Below are 17,933 nucleotides of genomic sequence, written 5' to 3'. Positions count from 1 at the left end.
TGGGCCTCTTGCTTTATTTAGTTTATAAGGAATAGGAAAGAAATGTAAGATTGATATTAAGGAGATGTGTACAGAAGTATACAGAGCACCAGTGTATCAGGGATGTGATGTTTTACTGAGACTGAGGAGCCTCTCAGAGGGTGGGAGCCGGGAGGGACAGGAAGGTGAGGTAGGGTCAGGTGGCTGTTATGGAGATTTTGGTTACCATGGGAACATTTCTCTGTATTGTGACATGTCTGTCAACATTATGAAAGTAATGGTTGGTTTGGCAGCTAGAATATCAGTCAAGAGATCTGAGAATGAATTTAAATGTTAAAATAGAATTAAGATTGAAGTTTATACTAAAGTTGGTAAGCAATCCATCACAGCAAAACTAGGAGTATGTTTTCAGTTCCATATCAATTTCTTTTTATTGCCATTCCTAAATCAAAATAGGGTTCAGTTTGTGGACTGCATTGCCTCTCTGGTACATAAAGGAACTATAAGGGGCTCAATTGGATTTTCAATACATTTCATTGAGTAGCAAGAAAGTAGGATATTTCAATAGGAATGGGCAACGTTGGGGGGCAGGGGCAATATTCTACCATCAGGCATGGGATTTTCATTGTAGGGGCAATATGTTCCAGAAGGGAGAACTTGGGGACAGAGATAGAGTCAATATATCAACTAGAAGGGACAATAGGACCAGTATTGGTGAAAAAAATCTGTGTTGAGTGGAATAGGCGAGTAGAGAAGGGCAGTTAGTTACTCAATGACATCAGACATTTACTCCTCCCTGTATGATCCTATATATATTTCCTAATACCTGTGTATCCAGATTGATGATGGACTATTGCCGACCATTGAGGTGGCTTTATTCCCCAGAGATTCCATGTTTGTCCTGTAGCTGTGATAGCCGATGGAGGACTGGATCTGTGATTAGTGATAGTTGATGGAGGACTGGATCTGTGATTAGTGATAGTTGATGGAGGACTGGATCTGTGATTAGTGATAGTTGATGGAGGACTGGATCTGTGATTAGGGAACACCTCTTCAGGAACTAAGCCTTTTTGTAAATCGTAACTAATCATGAATTATGATGGAGCAGACAGCGTTGTTTATCTAGGAATTATTGGTAGACTGGGGTAAACATGGTATACATGTTTAGGCTGATATCGGAATAGTAGCAGCTGGTATTCGTATTTTGTCACAACTCTTAAAACATCTGTGTCAACAAATTCTCTGCATGTTTGTTTAGAATTTCTGTAGAAATATTGTTGATGTAAGTCTGTATACCAAATATTTAAAAACTAAATTAGTCTCAGAGGAAAAGCCTAAAATAATATTGATACAAATGCTCATTTTAAGTCCCCTCAGGTCTGGCAATTAAGTAAGTATACTGTAGCTAATTTCTGTTTTAAAATCGTTATTACCCGTATATTGAATTTCTACAATTACGCTTTAACAAAGAAATAAATTTCACACTTTCTAAATGAACCAGTATTATTTCTGATGTAAATGGATCAAAATTACAAAATTCAGTCGATATATACCTGGTGTATAATTGGGAATTAATGCTTCCTAATGTAGTCAACTAATATGGGTTGTGATTATACATAGAGTAATTTCTCCTCTGTAGCTCACGGACAACAGATGTATTTCTCATCTGGAGCCACAATAACAAAGGAAATTACTTATTTCTCATCTATAGCCTCTCCAACAACAGAAATTACTTATTTCTCATCTATAGCCTCACCGACAACAGAAATTACTTATTTCTCATCTGAAGTCTCACTGACAACAGAAATTACTTATTTCTCATCTGTAACCTCACTGACAACAGAAATTACTTATTTCTCATCTGTAGCCTCACCGACAACAGAAATTACTTATTTCTCATCTGTAACCTCACAGACAACAGAAATTACTTATTTCTCATCTGTAGCCTCACCGACAACAGAAATTACTTATTTCTCATCTGGAGCCACAGTAACAAAGGAAATTACTTATTTCTCATCTATAGCATCACCAACAACAGAAATTACTTATTTCTCATCTGAAGTCTCACTGACAACAGAAATTACTTATTTCTCATCTGAAGCCTCACTGACAACAGAAATTACTTATATCTCATCTATAGCCTCACTAACAACAGAAATTACTTATTTCTCATCTGTAGCCTCACTGACAACAGAAATTACTTATTTCTCATTTTAGTCTCACTGACAACAGAAATTACTTACTTCTCATCTGTAACCTCACTGACAACAGAAATTACTTATTTCTCATCTGTAACCTCACAGACAACAGAAATTACTTATTTCTCATCTGGACCCTCACAGACAACAGAAATTACTTATTTCTCATCTATAGCCTCACGAACAACAGAAATTACTTATTTCTCATCTGTATCCTCACTGACAACAGAAACTACTTATTTCTCATCTGAAGCCTCACTGACAACAGAAATTACTTATTTCTCATCTGAAGTCTCACTGACAACAGAAATTACTTATTTCTCATCTATAACCACTGACAACAGAAATTACTTATTTCTCATCTGTAACCTCACTGACAACAGAAATTACTTATTTCTCATCTATAGCCTCACTGACAACAGAAATTACTTATTTCTCATCTGTAACCTCACTGAAAACAGAAATTACTTATTTCTCATCTATAGCCTCACAGACAACAGAATTTACTTATTTCTCATCTGGAGCCTCAATAACAAAGGAAATTACTTATTTCTCATCTGGAGCCTCAATAACAAAGGAAATTACTTATTTCTCATCTGGACCCTCACAGACAACAAAAATTACTTATTGATGCAGTTTCAAATCATTTCTATCAACAAATCAAGAGCTATGTTACATCCTGAATCAATGATTTTTTAAGTATTAATTAAGTTATTAATTCTTGATGCAGTTTCAAATCATTTCTATCAATCAATATCAAATGCTATGTACATATAAATCTTCATCTCGATTAAATTGATTAAGTTTTATATATTAGCTTATCAAACTCTGATACAGTCCCGAATTATTTCTATTGACCAATCAATCGCTATGTTACATGACAAGTTAGAATTTCTCAGTTTTAAGTAATGAGCTATCAAACTCTGCTAAATTGAGGATTCTATATATATATATAGTACTGAATTTTTTACTCAAGTCTGTATTTCATTTCCTGCTTCTGTGATCTCCTCAGAGTGACATTTGTTATGACATTCTGGGTAAGATCTTGTGTTTTTTTGAAGAGATAAATGATTACTGCGGCCTCGCTGAGGTGTGACTCATTTAAACTTGTATCGCACAGAGGCACCATGGCCATGTAACAAGTCTGCAGAGTTTAACCTGTTCAAACCAGAACCTTAGCAATCTGTATACCACCCTAGCTTTTCTGTCTGCAAAAATAGAAACAGCCATGCTTTGTCTGTTTGGACTGAAGCTGTATTTGTGAAGTGTAAACTGTATAATATATGGACCCACTTTGTACATTTCTATGAAATGTTGTTTTTTTTTCAATAAAAATAATAAGAAAAAACACACATACAGCCCTCCTGTGTACTTTTGACATGTAATTGTAGTTAAGTGTCACTTGTTAGAGAAGTAACTGTAAAAGAAAGTGTAAACTTCAGCCCTGTGCTGTACTTTTCTATTTGTATTGAAGTATTGTTCTACTTTCCAGACATAAAACCTGTATGATATATGGCCCTACTTTGTAACTTCTTGTTAACTTTGTTAGACTATTCAGTTTAACTGTACACCAGAGGCCCTGGTTACTATCATTACACTCCAGCAATAAATTTGAAAAAAGCAGAGCAACATCGCATCTACAGGTTGCATGCGTTTTTATGAATAAATAAATAATCGTAGAACTGAAACAAATCAGCAGTTTTGTAAAAACTTGGAGGTGCAATTTTAAAACTCTCCTTGTGTTAAAATGCCAAACCATCTTGATCCGACCTCAGCAGTTGTAAGGGTGTAAAACAAAACAAAAAGCCCAATGTTGTAGCAGACATTGACATATGTATAATTACTGTACGTTGTGTTTTATTATTTGTATATCTTAATTTCTTAAAATCTACTTATGTTTGGGGCTATTAAAAAGTTTTCCACAAACTGGACAAGTTTAATTTTTGTAGCTATTTTATTGCCTTTTTCCCGCTAAGATTTATCTTTTCTAAAACAAGAGTTCACAGCTATTAATTTTCAAAGAATTTTTGTTTGCTTGGTTTATCCCTTAATCAAACACTTTTTTGTGGTGGACTCTCCTTGTAGTAGCTGGTGACTACTTCATTGAACAATATACACTAGTAGGAACCCTGCTTCATGTTACCCAGAGCAATGAGGATAAAGTGTGTAGATACAACTACAGCAGGACAGGAAGATCTATAATCTCAGTTTCCTGAGAACCGAGAACAGGAGATCACGAAAGTTAATATAAACACTAGTAGAGTTATGTATACATAAGCTTGTATACCTTCATGTCTTTATTATTTACTCAACATTGTGTTTGTTTTCGTCTGTTGTAGGATTGAGCTGTACATTGGTGCCCGACTGTTGGTTGATATGGAAACATGAGTGCGGGATGAAGTTCCAACAACGCTTGTTGATCGTGGCTGGCCTTGGCCTGGTTGCCGTGGTCGGCCTGGTTGTCCTCGGCAACCCACAGCTCATGGCTATCCTTGACAACCTGGGTCAGAGCAATCGTCCCCTCTTCCGGGAATCACCGTACCATGGCCGTGTGTTGCGGTCCGTGTCCCCCGAAGTCTGCCAAGGCATGGGTACAGTTAAACCCACAACCACCATCACCACGCAGGCATTGAAAAACCTCACCACCTACGCCATGAAAAGCAACGGCCAGTATATAATTCCAACAGACACAACAATAGACTCTAAAGAGCCACTGACAGTTATCGTGGTGCCGCACAGCCACAACGACCCCGGGTGGCAACGCACTGTGGAGGAGTACTATGTCGTCTCGACCAAAAATATTCTCAACAACATGGTGGCTAAACTAAGGATTTACCCGAATATGACCTTCGTCTGGGCAGAGACGGTGTTTCTGAGTATGTGGTGGAATGAGCTGGACGACGACGTCAAGGCTCAGGTTCGCCGCCTCGTGAGACGCGGCCAGCTAGAGATCGTCCTCGGTGGCTGGGTGATGCCAGATGAGGCCAGCACACATTACTATTCAGTCATTGACCAGCTAATGGAAGGCCACCAGTGGCTTGAGGAAAATCTCCATACCAAACCAGTAAACAGCTGGTCAATCGACCCGTTCGGACATTCCGGTACAATGCCGTATTTGTGGAAAAGTGCAGGTCTTGAAAACATGGTTATTCAGCGCATACACCAATCTACAAAGGCCGCCCTAGCGAGGAATAAAAGTTTAGAATTTAACTGGCGTCAGGCGTGGGACCCCACCGGGCACACAGACATCCTGTGTCACACCATGCCGTATATGTTGTACGGCACCAAACATACCTGTGGTCCCAGCCCCGATGTCTGTCTGATGTTCGATTTCTGGCAGACTGACAGTGACAACCGGCGATCCTTCTCAAAACCTGTCACTGTAACAAACGTAGAGATTCTGGCTTCAGCTCTTTATAGACAGTATAAATCTAAGGCCAGTTTGTATCGGTACAACACCATTCTTGTTCCACTGGGTGACGATTTCCGGTATGACAGAGAATCGGAGTGGGACCAGCAGTTCCAAAATTACGATATGCTTATGCAGTACATGAACTCAAAAGAGGACTGGAATGTCAATATTAAATTTGGAACACTGTCCGATTACTTCAACGCTGTGCGGAAATCTGAAGAAATATTTAAACAGAAAAATTCAAAGGAACGATTCCCTTCCCTTAGCGGTGATTTCTTTCCATATTCTGATAAAAATAATGCATATTGGTCAGGATATTATACAACCCGACCGTTCGATAAAAAGTTCTCAAGGGATGTTCAGGCAAATCTGAGGGCGGCAGAAATATTGTATACACTTACAATAGCTTATATGAAAAAGTGGAATCTACCGTTTAAATTTTATCATGAGACTGCAACACATTTACAACAAGCTCGGCGAAACCTGGGTGTGTTTCTTCACCATGATGCCATCACTGGTACATCCAAGTCTTACGTTGTAGAGGACTTCGAGCGCCTACTAAATGCAGCATATAACAGTACTCAGAAAGTTTTGACGATTGCGACACAAACACTATTGACTGAGGGCCGATTAGATACACCTCTAATCATTAGTCCAACTCTAACATACAGTGACCATCGGTCACTCCCTCGTAAACAGGTGATCGTTGTTGTCGAGTTCGGTAGCAAGGTCATGCTGTACAATCCCTCCATGCATGAGCGGTCAGAGATGTGGACATTACTGGTAAATACTGATCACCTTGTTGTTCATGACTCGGACAACCAAATTATACCCCACCAGATCAACCCTGTCTGGGACACTAAGGTCGCTGTACATGAACGTGTTTTCGAGATAGTATTTCTCAAAAAGTTATCTCCCTTGTCAATAGAAACTGTTTTGCTGTATAAAGAAGACAAAGTAACAAAAGGGAATTCCTTCCCCGCGGAGATCACCATCTATAATACAAAACAACTATCTGTACCACCATATACTCGCTTCTATCAGAACAGGCCTCGTGACTCGAAACATTTCCATGGACCTATAGTATTGGAAAATGATTTTTTACGGGCAGAATTTAGTCCCAAGGATGGGATGCTTAAACAAATAGAGAATAAAGCAACTGGAAACATGACAGATGTACAACTTGAGTTTCTACAATACACTTCACAAGGTAGTGGTGCATACCTTTTCTACCCTACATCAGAGGGGGCTCAGCCATCACTGAAGGGCACTCCTGTTGTCAGGGTAACCCGAGGGCCGATCATGTCTCAAGTGGAAGTTATATACCGTCACATCCGGCACCTCGTTCAAATCTACCACCACCCTGGGCCACAAGGCCGAGGTCTTCATATAGAGAACCTCATCAACATGTACGCACAGGAGCTCCACGATCGGGAGATCATAATGAGGTTTAACACCAACATCAAAAATCCAGATTTGTCGTACTATACAGATGAGAACGGCTTCCAGCTGATTGGTCGTTCCACAGACACCAAGCTCCGTATAGAGGCCAACTACTACCCAATGACAAGTATGGCGATACTAGAGGACCAACTTAGTCGTCTAACATTACACTCGGTCCAACCACACGGTGTGGCTGGGCTTCAACAGGGCCAACTTGAGATCATGCTGGAAAGACAGTTACTGTACGACGATGAGCGGGGCCTCGGGGAGGGCGTGGAAGACAATAAACTCACACTCAGTAGGTTTGTTTTACAAATTGAACATTTTACTGAACCACACTCAGCAAAGCCAGGGGTGACAACCTTCCCCTCTCTGCTGGCATTATCTATAGGGGAGGCCCTACAACAGCCTATTGTGACTATGTACACGCATGTAAACACTGACATTATGGCCCGAGTGTTCACACCCTCCCAGGGCCCCCTTCCATGTGATATAACACTAGTTAGTCTTCGAAATCTTGTTAACGAGGTTCTGGACTACCAAGGCACAAGTTTAGTGATGCATCGTCGTGGATACCTGTGTTCCCTTCCCTCGGATGGCACAGAGTGTTCTCTGGCTTCTAATGTGACAATTAGTTCACTTTTCAAAGATTTACCTGTGAACGGTGTAAGGGAGACAACTCTTACTCATATGTATGAGAAGAGAACATGGAGCCCACATTCCCAACTTGCTATACCTCCAATGGAGATATCTTCCTATAAATTGACCTTGTGACCTTGATTTGGTACACAACATTAATCAAGCCATTCCAGTTCATCAAACAAGCAATAGATTTTTATCAATATAGATCATAAGAAATATACATGAATTATCATATAGACAAGCGTTTTTAAGTTTTAAGGGCTGAAGGGCCTAGTGAACTAATCGTGTGATGCTCCGTCTGTCTGTACGTTCACCTGAAGGGCCAAATATAAACTAGTGGTGTGATGCTCCGTCTGTCTGTACGTTCACCTGAAGGGCCAAATATAAACTAGTGGTGTGATGCTCCGTCTGTCTGTACGTTCACCTGAAGGGCCAAATATAAACTAGTGGTGTGATGCTCCGTCTGTCTGTACGTTCACCTGAAGGGCCAAATATAAACTAGTGGTGTGATGCTCCGTCTGTCTGTACGTTCACCTGAAGGGCCAAATATAAACTAGTGGTGTGATGCTCCGTCAGTTTGTCCATGTCATCAGCATTTCTTCAAAAAAACAACTGAAGGAATTATTGCTAAAAGAGGATGCTAATTGCAAAGTGATGGAGGTCAAAGGGGGAAATAACCTTTTTTTTTAAATCCTTTCTCCTCGATATAGGTAAATCATATTTTAACTGATACATATAGCTAATTTGGACAGGAGCATCTTCGGGCCCAGATGGTACTCTACATTAAAAAGGGTGGAGTGGTATGTTTTTGTTGACATCTTTACATTAGAAAATAAGGTGAGTTATTACGCCTCCCTGGGTCTATTGAACTAGTTTTGAAATGCCAAAATAAAGACTGCAAATATTTAGGAAAAGAATTGGCATAATACATTTCATGTTTCCTTATGCAGTTTATAGACCACACATGCTTTTCACGTCCCAGTAATGGTACGTCCCTGGATTGTAAATTACTGTTTATATACATAAAGTTCCAGCTCATTGTTTGGTTGTTATAAATAAGCAATATTAGTAGAAGAATAAACAGTAATTTAAACTGTGCCATATTAAATCGTGTGTTGTTGAGGAAGTGATTCCCAATGATACAGTCTGTACATATGTTCTGTTAACTGTGTTAACTTGTTTAAAGCTTCATCAGTCTCCATCTAACATGGATGTGATCGTGTTGTTCAAGTTTTGAAAATTTAATTTTGAAAATTACAGTACAACTGTAGAGAAGTTCTGAATCATGGAGTTGTGATCACAAATGGCCAATGTTTATATACCGACTGTAGAACAGGAAATGTTCATGTGTACTTTTTAGGATTGGAACTTTCAAATTTTGTCCCTTGTACAAACTTTTTTGGTTAGTCCATGTAACTATATAATAAAACATACAACAATATTCATTGTATTTATATTCATTGTATCCATAGCAACCAGGAAAACAATGGAAGTTTATACACAATGTACATTTCATGTTTTACAGTGAGTACTAGATTGGACATTGAGGTCAATTCAGACTTCAGACCATGAGGTGAACTAGTTAGAAATTAGTGTTCATCTATAGTGAAGATTGTGTATTAATTATTGAACCATCCAAATTCCAAGGTATTTTGTCGAAATGGAGAGTAAAATATGTTCATGTTCATTTTGAACCTTGTTGAATTAAATTTTACAGGTTTGACATGTAAAGATTAATTCATCAATGAAATATTTTTGTAAGTATTTGTAACTGATGTTTAAAGTTTGGTTGAAGCTTGTATGAAGTAAAACTAGTATCATCTGGGGTTCCTTTTTTTGACAATTGAAAAATACCAATCATACTGATCTGGGAACTTGGTTCAGAACACCCTGGCTACTACTCCTGATTGGAGTTGTCTCCCTTGGTATGCTTGAGACTAGTAAAATTTTATATTGTCAAAAAGAGAAACCAAAAGTAAAAAGATGGACAGTTTTCATGTGCTTAGCTTTGATAGTATAGTACAATAGGCACGCAGCTTACACAGTCTCTGTCCGTATTTCATATATCTCAAGTGCTCCGTCTGTCTTTAAAGATCGTGTACGAGTGAAAGTGATGGAATTCGAAAAATTGTTATATACCTTATCTAACATGTGATGTAGATTTTGATTTGAGACTTATATATATATATTGTATATTCAATTTATATATACATGCATGACTGCTGGACAAATATATATATTGGAATATTTCACATTTTTTTCATACCTAACAATTGAAATGTCTTCAGTAAGATACTTTAAAGAATTTTCATCATTATATGAGACAGGGAAAATTAACTCCATGTCAAAAAAAAATCATTTGTCACAGATTCAATAAACATTTAATCAGTCTAAATAAATGGGCTGCACAAGACATTTTTACTGTATGATGTATCTAGACATCAGAATGTGTATCGCTACCAAGACGGAGATTTTTGGAATCAGTAAATCATTTGAAATTCAGAGGTTATATCGTCAATTGTAAATCTTGTTATTCAAACTAAAAAATTTGTTGGAAATAAATCAGTTGATTTTCAGTAGTTTAACCCAGAATGTATTTAGAGAAAGTTGTTGAGGATAACCATCCTCGTCGTTTATAACTGACAGTGTTTCTAGTGATCATGACAAGCTTGGGTTATTTTGTTGTATGCCAGTTGATGGAGGATGAAAGAGAATGCTTTGTACTGTGTGTTTTATACTTTGCAATGTGTAAGCCTGTCAGCTCGAGGCTGAAATTGTGTGGCAGGGAAAAATTGTTCTAAACATCGTAATATGGTTTTGGGATATTAAAAAAGGAAAAGGAAATGTTTTTTGTCTTTACTTCAATGACAACATGTGAAAATTTCTTTATCAAAACAACGAAATTATTATTTCATATAAAAATTTATTCACAACCTTCTTGCACACACATTAATAACATACAAGCATTCATTTGACTTGGATCGAAATATGTCTGAACACAAAAAGTGCAATATGGATGGACATAAAGTACTGTATACCCTAAGATCATACAATGAATATGAGAGTTTCTCAGGAAAATATTGTCACATAAACCAAAATAAAAGGCTTATAGTGCCTGTATGATTCACTTTCCATTAAATAACAACAGATTCACTTTGATTGCAAAACTGTTAGTACAGCTCAATACAGGTATATCAATCTGAAAAATTGCAATAATTGTTGATGACCCCCAAGGGGTCACTCATACCCATTTCTGACACACAAGCTTTACATTACTTACTAAAAGAGGTAGAAAATATATCTTGTTCATGTCATCCATGTTGGTGATTTGAATTGCAAGGTTTGGAAAAAATATACCAGCGAATGACTATTCTTGATTGTGAAATAAATTATGAGGAAAAATTAATAAATAGATAAAAGAATAAAGAAAGCTTATAGATAATAATTTCCGGACATGCCTTCAAATTAAACTATACCATGATTGGTAAAATCAATCCAGAAATAAAATGGGAGACACATACCTCACCTGCAGTAATACAATTATATTTAATACCTTAAACTTGAAACCATAATTAACCATTAAAACAAATGTTTACTTTCTTTAATGACATTTGTATATATCATGGAATAGAGTACACTATTCCTTTCATTGGTGAACGGTGTGCAATGTTTGTGTAAGGTTCTAGTACTTTTCCCACTTTAATTAGCCAATGAATAACATCATTAATATATTGATAAAACTTAGATAATCATCTTACAGATACAAGGTCTAGACTTCCCAATCAATACAATAACGGGTAAATTGTTAGGTATACATGCACTCGATCTGTATAAAAATGTTAACGTCATATACCAAAGGGAAGTAAGATTAAGACCACTAGCATTGGGAGGAAAACAGCAGATATAACTTTAATATCCATGCCTTCAGAACAAGCATGTTTTCCAGTTGACCCCTGAAGAGGCTGAAAAAATCACAGAATTTATGTATCAAAACAGAGGTCATAACTTCCCCAATGTCTGCGAGTGACAGAACCCCAGGCTAGGTAAACTTATACACTCCATGAAACGAGATAAAGAGAAATTGTCTCTAGCCAGGTCAGTAGAAAACAACTTGTATTTTAATAGTTAAATCCATGTGGTTTTTATAATATATTTAAGCGAGTTTAATCTGATACTCAATAAATATTTGATTTTGATGTGATCCTTTTAATCTGATTCACAATAAATATTTCATTTTGATGTGATCCTTTTAACAACAAAGTGGATAATCTTATATATCCTCTAGATGAAGATTTCATACACATAACTAAACAATATGTGATAACTGCCATCAAGGTATGAGACACAAATAGTGAACTGTCTTATATAGCCTGTCAGGTGGTGTATGTTATGGTCACCACGGTAAAGGTATGATACACCCTTAATAGGAGACTCGAGTAGTTACTGTCTTATATAGCCTGTCAGGTTGTGTACGTTATGATAACCACAGTAAAGGTATGATACACCCTTAACAGGAAACACCAGTAGTTACTGTCCTATATAGCCTGTCAGGTGGTGTACGTTATGATAACCACGGTAAATGTATGATACACCCTTAACAGGAAACACCAGTAGTTACTCAGGATTTCTGTCTCTTCAGTACTACACCAGTACATGGTAAGTTAGAATTAAAATCTCACTGGTCACACACTGTACCTGGCATTATCACAATGGCCATCAGATAGTGGGGTTATTGTCCAGTCCTGATGTTTGTTCAGATCAGGTAAAAATGGAATGTAAACAATCACAGCCAAAGTTAGTTTTTCTACTCCTTTTCTTTCTGGTCACTGATGAAAATCTGTCAATTTTAAAATATCAGCCGCAAGAGACGTCAAAGCTACATCAGCATGAGAACTAAAATAAAGAACAAAAAAATTGTCTTTATATTTGAACATCAGATTACACCTGTACACACTTATTTAAATTACACATGTACACACTTATTTAAATTACACCTGTACACACTTATTTAAATTACACCTGTACACACTTATTTAGATTACACCTGTACACACTTATTTAAATTACACATGTACACACTTATTTAGATATAAGATCACACCTGTACACACTTATTATCCCCTCGTGACGAAAGTCGGGGAGGGGATATAGCGTTCCGTTCGTACGTAAGTACGTACGTACGTTCACTTTTTGTCAGCGATCTTGCGACTTCATTTTTGAACGGATTCTGACCAAACTTCATATATGGGTCCAGCATGGGAATACCTCGAACGAGTTCGTGTTTCAGGGTGCCAAGGTCAAGGTCACCGTTACTATTTATAGAAAATCTTTGTCAGCACTCTTGCAACTTCATTTCTGAACGGATCCTGACCAAACTTCATATATGGGTCCAGCATGGGAATACCTCGAACAAGTTCGTGTTACAGGGTGCCAAGGTCAAGGTCAAGGTCACCGTTACTATTTATAGAAAATCTTTGTCAGCACTCTTGAATCTTCATTTCTGAACGGATCCTGACCACACTTTATATATGGGTCCAGCATGGGAATACCTCGAACGAGTTCGTGTTTCAGGGTGCCAAGGTCAAGGTCACCGTTACTATTTATAGAAAATCTTTGTCAGCACTCTTACAACTTCATTTCTGAACGGATCCTGACCGAACTTCATATATGGGTCTAGCATGGAAATACCTCGAACGAGTTTTTGTTTCAGGGTGCCAAGGTCAAGGTCAGCATTACTATTTATAGAAAATCTTTGTCAGCGCTCTTGCGACTTCATTTTTGAACGGATCCTGACCAAACTTCATATATGGGAATACCTCGAACGAGTTCGTGTTTCAGGGTGCCAAGGTCAAGGTTAAGGTTATGTCTATTGCAGTTCAGTGTAAATGACAACTGATGTTATTTCAATGTCCTGCAATAACCCCCCCCCCCCCCCCCCCCCCCATTTTGCGTCAGAGTTCATGTGTTAGCACGCGAGGGGATTTGTATCGTTTGCGATGCCTTGTTTAGATATAAGATTACACCTGTACACACTTATTTAGATATAAGATCACACCTGTACACACTTATTTAGATATAAGATTACACCTGTACACACTTATTTAGATATAAGATCACACCTGTACACACTTATTTAGATATAAGATTACACCTGTACACACTTATTTAGATATAAGATCACACCTGTACACACTTATTTAGATATAAGATTACACCTGTACACACTTATTTAGATAAAAGATCATACCTGTACACACTTATTTAGATATAACATCACACCTGTACACACTTATTTAGATATAACATCACACCTGTACACACTTATTTTAAGTTATTTAGATATAAGGTCACACCTGTACACACTTATTTTAAGTTATTTAGATATAAGGTCACACCTGTACACACTTATTTAAATCTGTTTATGTCCCCAGTACAACAAGGATGGATAGTATTGCAGCAGCAATACAAAGTCCCCTGCCTTACCCAGGAGTGCGACTATTTATTTCCCATTTTTTAAACTACATGTTATACTGATCATGTATACCAAGTTTCGTTAAAATCAGAGTAGTACTTTAGGATTGTCCGGACACACCTCAACCAATGAGAAGCCGGCGGCCATTTTGAAAAATGTTTTATTTCGAAAAGAAAAATTGGGATGCACAACTACATGTGATACTGATCATGTATACCAAGTTTCGTTAAAATCGGAGTAGTACTTTAGGAGGAGTTGTCCAGACAAGTCTAAACCAATGAGAAGCCGCCAGCCATTTTGAAAAATGAATTTTTGAAAAACAAAATGTGGGATGCACAACTACATGTTATACTGATCATGTATACCAAGTTTCATTAAAATCGGAGTAGTACTTGAGGAGGAGTTGTCCGGACAAGCCTCAACCAATGAGAAGCCGGCAGCCATTTTGAAAAATGAATTTTTGAAAAAAAAATGTGGGATGCACAACTACATGTTATACTGATCATTTATACCAATTTTCGTTAAAATCGGAGTAGCACTTTAGGAGGAGTTGTCCGGACAAGTCTCAACCAATGAGAAGTCGGCAGCCATTTTGAAAATTGGTTTTTGGAAAAAAAAAAATGTGGGATGCACAACTACATGTTATACTGATCATGTATACCAAGTTTCATTAAAATCGGAGTAGTACTTTAGGAGGAGTTGTCCGGACAAGTCTCAACCAATGAGAAGTCGGCAGCCATTTTGAAAATTGGTTTTTGGAAAAAAAAAATGTGGGATGCACAACTACATGTTATACTGATCATGTATACCAAGTTTCATTAAAATCGGAGTAGTACTTTAGGAGGAGTTGTCCGGACAACTATTGCGTGACAGACAGACAGACGGACGGACAGACAAACAGACAGACAGACGGAGGGTAAACCTATAGTCCCCCCGTTTTTCAAACGGCAGGGGACTAATAACTGGAATACTTACTTTCCTGTCTGTACAAGGTTACGTATCGTCATGGCCAAGTCTTCACCGTGTTGTTTCATCAGATCTACATGTGCCTTTTCAGTACTCAACTACAACAAATTTTGGCAGCCATCAATACATACTGTCATCACAGTCATAATATCTAAGTTCAGTGTAGGACAGGTTTTTAATTATTTGTCTCATTACTGCTGCCACAAGTGTGAAACAAGAAAGTTCAGGCTTCAGGAGGTATGATTCCTTACTTTGGATGGGAGACTTAAGGATGTATGTTACCTTACTGTGTCTTAGAGACTTAAGGATGTATGCTATCCTACAATGACATGGAGATTTATGGATGGATGTTAACATAATTTTCTGTGACAGAGACTTAAGGACATTTGCTACCTTACTCTGAGATAAAGTCTTAAGCACATGTTATCTTACTGTGACATGAGTTCTTTGCTACCATACTGTGATGTGGAGACTTTAAGGATGTATGCTACCTTACTGTGACATAGATACTTAAGGATGTATCATACCTTACTGTGACATGGAGACCTAAGGGTGTGTGCTACCTTACTGTGACATGGAGACTTAAGGATGTATGCTACCTTACTGTGACATGGAGACTTAAGGGTGTATGCTACCTTACTGTGACATGGAGACTTAAGGGTGTATCATACCTTACTGTGACATGGAGACTTAAGGATGTATGCTACCTTACTGTGACATGAAGACTTAAGGATGTATGCTATTTTACTGTGACATGGATACACAATAAGGTATGCTACCTTACTGCACCTTGGATATTTTAACCATTTAGATGAATGTACTATAATTTGAGAAAGAAAATCTATTCATACACAACAAAAGGCCCAATGGGTCTGCATCACTCACCTACTCACCAACTTTGAAGTTGGATGCTAGGCTGATTATCCATTTTATTCAAATATAAGAGTAGGCTAGGTTTATTCATTCAAATAAATTGTGTATCCCAGCATCCTACAGGCCCAATATCAGACCTCAGGGCCTCTTTGTTACTGAGATAATTTTTTTAAAGTAAAAGATTATGCCAGATAGACAAAAGACAGGCATACTACCATCAGCCAACCGATGCTGTACAACAGCAAAAGCTCACTTGCCCTTCCGTTAGCCAATAACTTTTATTTTCCTTAATAACATACAACTAATTAAATGTACAAAAATCTGCCTAAAGCATCAACTCTTTCCGTACTCATTCAAATTTCGCGGTCGCTACCGGAAGTGAATGCTGGGTAGGTCCTTTGTATATTGCAGCATATGACTATCACATCAGATGTCGATAAAACAAGCTTTTACTGTTGTGTGATGCTTAATACTAAATGAAAATTATCGTATGGAACGAGTACTGAGTACGGAAAGTCTTTTACCCAATTTTCCTTTAAAATACGGCGAAATCACCAGGCAGAATCGCGGGAAATGACACGTGTCACACGTGTGCAAGTAATCACGCAGCCAAAATATTGGTTTTTTTTCGTTGTGTAAAAATATTTTAGGTATTCTTACTTATTTTGATGATAAACGTTACTCAATTATATATATTCTATCGTTTTTAATAGCTTTATTGTGTTATAACACCTCCACAATCTCGCAGGAAATGAAAGTATATTTGAGGCCGCCATTTTGTAGCTATGTAAACAACCTGGCATGAACCGGCAGAATTCTTTGAAATAGACAATCTTAACGAATGAATATGCTTCTGGTATGTAAAATAATTCATCAATACAATATTTACATTGCTTATTATTTCTTAAAACATCATTTCCGTGTCAATTCCTTCATATGACTATGCTGAACCAGCAAGTAATATCAACATCTTTCCCGACGTTTTCCGACAATTTGAGTCGTCACAAAGGATGGAAGGCATGTTTATTGCGACCCCAGTATTAAAATACTCACTTTACAACCAAGTTTGAATACTCACCAGGCGTTTGATGATACGAAGAAGAACTTTCTGTCTTTTAGCGTCTGATTTCTGTAAGGCCCTGCTGTAACAATCCTGAAATCAAACAAATATAAGATAATTAAATATTACTACAGATATCAATGTTGAGGCCTATTTTACATCAATGTTATTTTTGAAAACACAGATCAACAATTTTTTTTTTTTTTTACAAATGGATTGTATCGTCTGCATATCTTCAATTATCTATTAAAACCAGATCCTGTGTAGTACACTCCCATCAATAACACAAGGACATATCCAAAGTTTGATAGAAGCAGACTATTGGATTGTATCGTCTGCATATCTTCAATTATCTATTAAAACCAGATCCTGTGTAGAACACTACCATCAATAACACAAGGACATATCCAAAGTTTGATAGAAGCAGACTATTGGATTGTATCGTCTGCATATCTTCAATTATCTATTAAAACCAGATCCTGTGTAGAACACTACCATCAATAACACAAGGACATATCCAAAGTTTGATAGAAGCAGACTATTGGAACTCATGATATATAATTGTCAAGTAGTAATAACGACAGTACAGACAAGTAAATCATCAAATTTTCAAGGCAACCTGCCCCTTTATCAAGACACAGGTAAATTACATACGATCACATATAGACATAGAACATGGAACAGTGACACAAACATAGTGGGTATAAACAACAATAAATATCGTTATGTTGTGAAAACGACCCCCCTCGGCCGATAATTAATTCGCCGAGGGCCTATTATGATTAATTAGAAAACATCTTAGGTGGTGTACAGATGGTAAAAGTAAAAGAATAAATAAAATAAATAAAATCAAGTACTATAATATAACTAAAAGGTTTAACAAATAAC

At 37.3% G+C, this 17,933-nt stretch overlaps 1 protein-coding gene and 1 long non-coding RNA gene across 3 annotated transcripts in view; one reads left to right on the top strand and one right to left on the bottom strand.

Annotated features, from left to right (window-relative positions):
- The window catches only part of LOC117323212 (alpha-mannosidase 2x-like), a 131,847-nt gene extending 121,334 nt beyond the window's left edge, over positions 1-10,513 (top strand). For both annotated transcript variants that reach the window (XM_033878273.1, XM_033878272.1), the window contains one exon: positions 4,517-10,513. In XM_033878273.1, the coding sequence (XP_033734164.1) occupies positions 4,573-7,806 (3,234 nt within the window). In that variant the 5' untranslated portion in view covers positions 4,517-4,572 and the 3' untranslated portion in view covers positions 7,807-10,513. The remainder of the gene's footprint in view (positions 1-4,516) is intronic.
- A 70-nt stretch (positions 10,514-10,583) lies between these two features.
- On the bottom strand, positions 10,584-17,161 carry LOC117323213. The gene is made up of 3 exons (XR_004531678.1): positions 17,064-17,161; positions 15,122-15,210; positions 10,584-12,567 (listed from the first exon to the last, which is right to left on the bottom strand). It is a non-coding gene; the product is annotated as an uncharacterized LOC117323213 (long non-coding RNA).
- Positions 17,162-17,933: the final 772 nt, after the last annotated feature.

Source organism: Pecten maximus, chromosome 3 (genome assembly GCF_902652985.1).
Source record: "Pecten maximus chromosome 3, xPecMax1.1, whole genome shotgun sequence".
NCBI classification, from domain to species: Eukaryota; Metazoa; Mollusca; class Bivalvia; order Pectinida; family Pectinidae; genus Pecten; species Pecten maximus.
This window is presented reverse-complemented; position numbering and strand designations above follow the sequence as displayed.